The 8,515-nt window shown below is 38.2% G+C and overlaps 1 protein-coding gene across 1 annotated transcript in view; it reads right to left on the reverse strand.

The window, feature by feature from the left end:
• Nucleotides 1-6,113: 6,113 nt before the first annotated feature.
• The window catches only part of A2ML1 (alpha-2-macroglobulin like 1), a 32,580-nt gene continuing 30,178 nt past the window's right edge, over nt 6,114-8,515 (reverse strand). The window contains exons 31-33 of the mRNA XM_023533930.1: nt 7,292-7,394; nt 6,812-6,853; nt 6,114-6,319 (exon numbers count right to left, since the gene is read on the reverse strand). Coding sequence (XP_023389698.1) covers nt 6,813-6,853; nt 7,292-7,394 — 144 coding nt within the window. The 3' untranslated portion in view covers nt 6,114-6,319; nt 6,812. The remainder of the gene's footprint in view (nt 6,320-6,811; nt 6,854-7,291; nt 7,395-8,515) is intronic.

Raw genomic sequence — 8,515 nt, forward strand, 5'->3', positions numbered from 1 at the left:
TTCTATTCAATAGAAGTGATCACTAAGAAAGCTGACATTCAAGCAGAAGGGAATTAAGGACCACTTTAAAAAAAAAAAGTGCTCAAGAGTTTTTGGACATATTTTAAACCATCACACCATCTATCTTGTCCCTAGAAATATCATGTCTAATAACCATCTCTATAGCTCCCTGTGAGTTAGACCCAACTCATTCTACTCTGACTTTCTGCTCTTTATACCAGTGTATTCACCTTGCTTCTGATGGTGATGTCTTACCACCTGGTTTCCATTATCCTAGGAATCTATCTTTCTCATTGCTATCAGAGGGTCAAGTTTTGTAACAGCATCTCCTGTCTTCAACCCACGCCTGCAGAGTACAGCCACCACTTAGCTTCTCAGTGATGCTGGTGCCTCATTCAACAAAGCATTCCTGACTCCTTTGGTAAACAAAATGCCCTCTGGATCCTCCTACTGAATACTGCAGCAAGACCACTTTTCGGAGCCACCTGATCCCTTCTTCAACTATCTACCACGGCAGTTCTGTTATTTCTGCTTCTCTTATGGGTATCACTTCCCTTAAGCTTCCTATGAGCCACCCCAGTACCATTTTTGTACTATCTTCTGGGATCCTTACCTACATATAAAATCCTGTATCCTGGGAAAGTTCTCCTATATTGATAGACTCTTCCTTATCCAACCTATGTTCTAGATCCCTTAATTCGGCACCTCGGAATTTATCTGATGCATACTCTCCTGGCTCCTGCTGGTATGTGTGGCTGGATCCTGCAGCTTCTTCTGGGTATAATCCTTTCCCTCCTTTAGCAGGCCCAGCACTTCCCCAGTCAGATTGTTATGTGACTTATTCCTAGTTACTGGCATAATAGGCAGGAGAGAAATAAGGGGCATACTCTGAGAGAACTATGTGCTGTCTTGCACGGTAAAAGCTTCTGCCTCATCTTTAAGCATTTAATGGAGAGCAGTAGGACACTTTTTCAGGCCCTGAGGATTCAGGGGAATCTGGAAATTCATCAGTTTTGAGTGCATCAATCATGATGTCCCCATCTCAATGTCTTAGGGTCCTAGTCCTTCCCAAACGGTGCTTTGACCTTGGCATATCAGACCTGTAATTGTTGCACACCAGAGTGTAATTCGACTTTCTCTGGAGCTGTTCCTCTTATGGCAAAGCTTTGAGCCTGGTCTTCAGATTTTCTTGCCCTCTGGCTGTAGAAGTTGAGAATTTTTATATCCTACCAAGAAGCCCTCTGATTTTTATACTTAGCATGTAATTGCTTATTAATCACCCTTAACATGTAATTATCTTTCTCCAAAGCATCTATTGCTCCTCATCAAAAGCCATCCAATGCCATTGTCCTTGTAAATACTATTTCCCCTGTACTTCTCAAACACCTGATATGGTGCTCAGCCTATTGTATTTTCTTCCACAGATACGCCATTTCAGTTTAACATAGGAGAAAACTTCGACTGCACTACTAACAATACTAGGGACTAGCAATGCTCCACCCACCCACCGTGATGGAGTCCTCTTCAGCACCTAGTCAGTTGATGATTTAGCTCCAAAGGCACAATTTAGAATCTATTTTCTTGGACCAAATCTAACACCACTTCCAGATTTTCTAGGAAGCTGACTTTGAGATATAGATTTGTGTGCAGGGAATTTATGAGGGAATGTTCTCAAGATCAACATCTGGGGTTGATGAAAGGAAGTTAGGCTGCATGCAATTCAGTCACAACAAATCTCATGAGACCTGGAACTGAGATACTGTGCAGTGTTTCTGAATTGAGGCAAAGAGGCAGGGTCTTTATCCCCTACATGGGCCATTTATTGATTTTTGGGCTGTCCCTGGAAAGTGAGGGGACAATAGCTAAGGGCAATTGTCCAGAAAGGACACAACTGCGAGCTGTCAGCTATTAACATTCCCAGCAGCTGTGGAAATAAGTGCTTCTATCCTGAATGGGGGTAGATGTGGGTGGTGTGCCACAGAGTCCATTTTACTGTCATTATCTCTCGTTTAGAAGGTTGTGTACCTAGATTCTCTAAAACAGTCTAAGAAAAAATCAGGACAATAAGTGAATTTAGAAAGGTTGCTGGATTCAAGTCCAAATATAAAACAAATAGAAAATTAAATTTAAATACTGATACTATTTATGATAGCATCAAAAAACATCAAATGCCTAGGAATAAATCTAATATAAGATGTACACCACCACTACACTGAAAACTACAAAACATTGCTGAGAGAAATTAAGGATGACCTTAATAGACTGAGAAATAGAACACATTCATAAATTGAAAGACTTTATATTTATAAAGATGTCAGTAATCAGTAAATCTATAGCTTCAAAGCACTCTTCCCAATTCTAGCAGGTTTTTTTTTTTTTTTTTGAGGAAATTAAACTGATTTGAATTCACATAGGAATTCAAAAGACCAGGAATAGCCAAGGCTATCTTGAAGAAGAATCACAAAACTAGAGGATTATACTACCAGATATCATATATATGATAAATATATATAACTATTAAATGTAAAACTATAGGTCATGTGTGTGGAGGGGTACTGTTGTAAGGAGAGGCAAACTAAACAATGAAACAAAATAGAACCCAGAAATAAATTCTCACGTGTGTGGTTACCTCATTTATGATAAAAGCAACACACTGCAATGTACTAGGCAAAGGAGGGCATTTCAATAGATGGTGCTGAGTCAACTGGATATCCACACAGAAAAACAATGTATTTTGATCCCCACCTCACATTATATGCAAAAATTAATTCCAAATGGATTGTGTATCTAAATGTAAAAGTTAAAATTTAAAAAAAGCTTTTAAGTGAAAACATAAGGAAAACACTTTGTGACCCTGGAGTATACAAAGAGTACTTAAATAGAACATAAAAAGCACTCACTTGAACTGTATTAAAATGAACAACTTTTGTTCCCCAAAAGACACTATTAAAAGAGTGAGAAGGCAACCCTCAGAAGGAAAGAAGTCATTTGCAATGCATATGTCTTATTTAGAAAATATAAAGAATTCCTAAAGACAATTCAATGGAAAATAAACAAAGACTTTGAACAGACACTTTATAAAAGAAGATATCCTACTACAATGAAATACTACGTCACATCACTGAATGGCTAGAACCCAAAAGTCAGATAACAAGCATTGATGAGGATGTGGAGAAGTCAGAAACCTCATACACTGCTAGTGGGAACGTAAAATGGTACAGCTACTTTGGAAGACAGTCTAGCAATTCCTCAAATGATTGAACTTTCCTCATTGCCTGTCCAATACGTCCAAGGGGACTCAGTCAGTGACGTCATCAAGCACTCAGGCTCCATTAATCTCTCTGCTCTCCCATTTTCAGCATATGGTTTTTATCTGCATGGTTGCAAAATGGCTCCCCTTCCTCCAGGAATCTTATCCTTATTCCAGTCAGAAAGGTGAAGGAAGGATCAAAATCTTTCCCCATGTGAGGTTTTGTCATTTTATTCAGAAAGGAATTTATTTCCAGAGGCTTCCAGTAACTTTCTGTTGACTAGAATTCTGCCACATGTTCACCCTTCACTGCAAGCGATTCTGAGAAGTGAGTACTTTTGCTGGGCATGTTGTTGTTCCAAATAAAATAGTGGTTTTTGTTAGTGAGGAAGAAGAGAATGGATAATGGGGAAAGATTAGAAGTATATCGCACAGGGTACAAGTACTCGAGGACCTGACGTCCTGGTGGGAGAAGTGGACAGGTTAACAGAAAACATGACCCCAGTTTGGTGAGTCTTCACAGAGAAGCACAAAGAGCTGGAGGAGCATAGAGGAGTTCTTGGGGGAAGACGTATTTACAAGAGTAGAAAACACACCTCGAAGGTCATACCTTACAGGACTAGTGGAAGTCTTCCAGGCAGAAGAGATGAAAAGGCTTTCCAAGTAGCATGATAAAAAACATATATCAAAATTATCAGAGAGCACAGTAGAAATAGATACCTAATTGTAGTTTGATATTCCTGGAGATGTAAGTGTGCGGCTGTAAGGCCAAAGATGGACCTAGAGGGACAGATGCAGGAAGAGCTCTCTGCCCTCCCCGCTCTTGCCTGAAAGCAGGGCACAAATTTCCCTTCGTGGTGTCTCCTCTCCCCTCCCCAAAGCCAGGAGGAGAACAACCCTATCACAGGAGATAGAAAGTCAGGATTGACTTCTATCTGCATAAACAAACCTTACTAAAATAACCTTTATCTTTTATTCCTTTTCCCCATTTATTTACCTCTTCACAATTTACCACCCCTAGAAGCCCAAACGTCTTTTGCTTGGTCACTTCTCCATAACTTCTCATCCTCTGTTGGAAAAGTAATATACTCTCCAGGGCCTAACTGATTCTTGGAGTTTTCACCTTTTTCCTGCGAAGCCACCACATGCATGTGAAATAAACCCTTTCTCTTATAAATCTTTGTGTTTTGTTTTGTTGTTTTTTGTTGTTTTTTTGATTTTTTTTTTTTTTTGACAGTTAAATTCACAAGTGTCACCTGCTGAATATAAGAGTGTAGAGAAAAAGATTTTCCTTTCCTACATAATCCACAGTCTAGAATCCTGGCATGCTTCCCAGACTCCTGTCTTACATCCAGTTAGTCGTTGACAATGGTGAGCTTTACCTGTGCCTAGTGCTCTCAACCTGGGGATGCTTTTCCTGACCACCCTTTCACCTCAGTCTGGGAAGGTACCTCTCTTATGTGCTCCCATAGCTTGTTGTGCTTTCTTTTACCATTATTTTTTGTCATGTTGTATTACAACTTGTTAATTTGCTTATTTTCTCTCATCACTACTCTGTGAGCTCCTTGAAGATACAAACTCCATTTTATTTATTTTTGCATTCCAAGGCCTGGTAAAGTGCCAGACATATAATAAATATATGTATTGAGTACTTACCATAAGGATTCTATAATACCAAATGTTACTTAATCCTTACAATCACCTTGCTTCTCAAGTAGGCACAAATGTTCAGTAAGTACAACAATGTAAATGTTCTCATTAACATCTTTCTATTCGGGGTAGTTGATAATTTAAGTCATAAGAATCTTTCTTTTTCCTTTCCCAAAAGGTACAAGAACAATTTCTGTAATCATTTAAAATGTTCTCTACCCAGACATAACTTCTTAACTCTTGAGGATCACCACCTCCCTCCATTGCAAAAAGGGGGTCACTCGGGTAGGAGCTACAGAGCCAAATGGAGCAGAAGGTGGGGCTTTCAGTGAGTGTGAGCATTCAGGACTCTGCCCTCTTTTCTTTAGAGTTCTCTCTGTTCTCTTCCTGTGATACCTGAGGGGTAAGGCAGGCGTGGGGATGGCCTCCTTTGGGTATTCCCATCTTCTTTAACTTGGGGAACTTTTAAGAGGACCAGGGTCTAGGGTGTAGGAGACGGGGAATAAATCATTTATACAAGTATGGCCCTAGGCTCAAGAAAATATGTCTATGTTGTGGACTTAGTTTTCCCTGACTCTGTCTGTCATAATTTATGATCTAGAGGAGCAATATCAGAATGTGGACATTCAGAGTAAAGGGTGTAATCACCTAAAGAATCTTCTCTGTTTAAATATCACTCATCTTTGCCCCCCACCCCTATGCCTCCAAACCTGTTTCTAAAGCAAAAAGATTGCTCCAAGGAAGATCTGACACGGTGGTGTGGTATCCCATGTGGGAAAGAGCTTGGGAATCATGCAAGAAGAAAGCAGAGAGACAGAGGGAATCCTGGCCAGCCACTTTTCTTGTTATTGCTCAGTTTGCTCTGCAGTGACTGCTGGCTGAATGTGGTCCCTAAATTAGGATTGAAGCCAAAATGGGAGGGTTTTTTTTTTTTTAAATAGTGATCATCATCTTTAAACAGAACCTTTGGTATCCACAAAAATATGCACAGAACCAAGTATGTGGATTTCCTTTTCAAAGAAAAGAAAATTTATTTTTTTTAGTCTGTTTCCAAAGCCCTTAATTACACTCCCCTTGGATTTAACCTCTGGAAAGACCTCCATATCGTCCCTGGATCACCCTCCACCATCATCTCCTCTCTGGAGAGTCCCCTAAATGGCTAAATCACATCTTCTCCCTCAGTGATCTTTCCCATGTAATTCCTCCTTTTTGTGATTATTCCTAGCTCATCTCCCCCAATCCTTTATTCTGATACTTAAGCATCTGTGAAGTTGTTGAAAGTAGCTGAGGTTCAGACCTGCTCATCTGTTACCCACTCTCTAGTCAGTCAGAGAAATCAAATTATTTGTTTTAAGAGGCAGAAGAACGTTGTCCAGTAATGTCATAGAGGAATAATTTAATCTCTTTTCAACTTCTATCCTGGAGTGGGAGGGAGGGGGACAAAGACAAAAACAGTGGAAGACATCATGACACTCAGAAACTCTTCATAATTATAGAGGAGCTTTTTCCTATCTAGAAAAAAATCTCACAAATGCATGATAAGATTATTAATAGTCTTATCTCAGGGGAGTAGAATCAGGTAATCTTCACTTTTGTCTTAGTATTTTTATATAACAAAGATATATAACATAAAAATAATTGGGGAAATTTATCAATTTCCAATCAGAAAAAAAAAAACTTTTTAAAAATCACATAGAACTCCTCATACAAATGCCACTGTTAATTTTTTTCTGATTTGACTGTGGAGATTATTATTCTCTCTTCAAGAGTTTAGGACAAAAAAGGAAAAGGCCACTTTCTATGAAAAATCAGCTTCCAAAAGACACTAACAGCAACTCAGAAGAAGGCCCCCTTAACTTCTGAATACTACTATCCTACCAAAAAGGCCACCCTTCTCTCTTCTGGGCTTACCTCATTCACAGGGATCAGAATACTGAATTGTTGCCTGTTCATCTATAAAATGAAATGATATATTTTATTATATTGCAAGCCTCACACATTCAGAGAGAAAATACTTCATAAAAGCTACTGCTTTAATCCTTTTCAGAGGATCCCTACAGGTTGTATTCAGAATTAAAGGAAGATTCCGATCAGTAATATTTGCACACTTGTGATAAATTATTAATCGCAGCCAGAATATTAAGAATAGTTAGCCCTTAAAGAACAATGGTCTACATTGTTTCTTTGGTCTATAGACCACATCCTGTAAAATATCTCTAATGTAGGTGACTTTTCAAAATGTCATATAATTGATTTAAATTGTTTAAAGAGATCAGATAATGCAATTATGTGCTACTTGCCTTGAGAAGGAATATTTGTAAAATTAAGGGAGATATCATAAGGAATGATGCAGAATTATGTTGGGGGATGCAGGCAAACCTCGGCACTCACCTGGTAAGTAGTAGTCATAAACTTTGATGGTTGCTGGCTTCAGGTTGGTGACCAACACCTTCTGGCTGATGGTAAAGGTATAGGTTTGAGTTTTGTTACTGAGCTGTGGGGAAGACAGACACAACATCACATTAAAACTAAAGTAAAAATAATACTCTGTGTAATGTGGAGGTTAAAAAACTCCTGCTGTATTCATACAGAATTTCTGAAACCATCCCATCTGTCCTGTCTGCCCTATGCCAGTCTTAAAGACATGGTTTCCTGCTGACTTCCTGGCTCCTTCTTTTCTTAGGATCTTAAAGCTTCTTGGCCCTTCTGTAAAATGGTTCCTTCCATTTTTGGTCTGCTCTAACCCATGGCTCCTCCATCAAATAACTGAAGTAATCAAAGAAACAGAGACATTTACTCCAATAGCTCTATGCTTCCTACTGGTTTTTTTCTATTAATTCAGTATCTGATTCAATGACATCTCAAAGAGGCCTTTCCTGACCACCTTATTTCAAAATAGTCACATCGTGTCTATTCCCACCATTACTCTTTAGCCCCTTATCCTTTGTAGCACTTATTACTACTGAAATTACTATTGAATATGTGTATGTATATGTGTATACACTTATAAATGTACTTTTTAATTTGTATATTGTTTGTTTCTCCACTAGCATATAAACTCCACAAGGGCGGGAATTATGTCTATTATTTTTACTGCTGCATCTCCATCACATCAGAGAGTATCTGGCATATGTTGATTGCTCAATAATTATTTGTTGAATAAGTAAATAAATGGATAACTCAAAACAATTGTAAAAATGAATCTAATATAATAAGAAAATAAGATTCATATTATACATTTAGATATAGAATTATAAACGCCTAATAGGAAGAAATTTCTGAAAAGATTTCTTTAGTGACAGTGCCTCTCGAAGGGTAGTCCAGGAACTCTCCGGGATCCCCAAGACTATACCTGGAGGTTTATGAGACCAGAATTATTTTTGGAATAATACTAAAACATTATTTGTTTCTTTCATTCTCATTCTCTTTTACGTACAAGTGTGTAGGGGCTACTTGATGTATGATATTGCAACAGACTGACTAGAAGCAAAATGGAGACTTTCATTCTTTTCAATTAAGCCAGATATTAAAGTAAAAATGTAAAACAATCTGATAGTCTCACTTTTTTGTTTTGAGAAATATAGTTATTTTTCATTAAAATGTTATATTAAAATA

The sequence above is a fragment of the Pteropus vampyrus genome, unplaced genomic scaffold (genome assembly GCF_000151845.1).
Source record: "Pteropus vampyrus isolate Shadow unplaced genomic scaffold, Pvam_2.0 Scaffold116, whole genome shotgun sequence".
In the NCBI taxonomy this organism is placed as follows: Eukaryota; Metazoa; Chordata; class Mammalia; order Chiroptera; family Pteropodidae; genus Pteropus; species Pteropus vampyrus.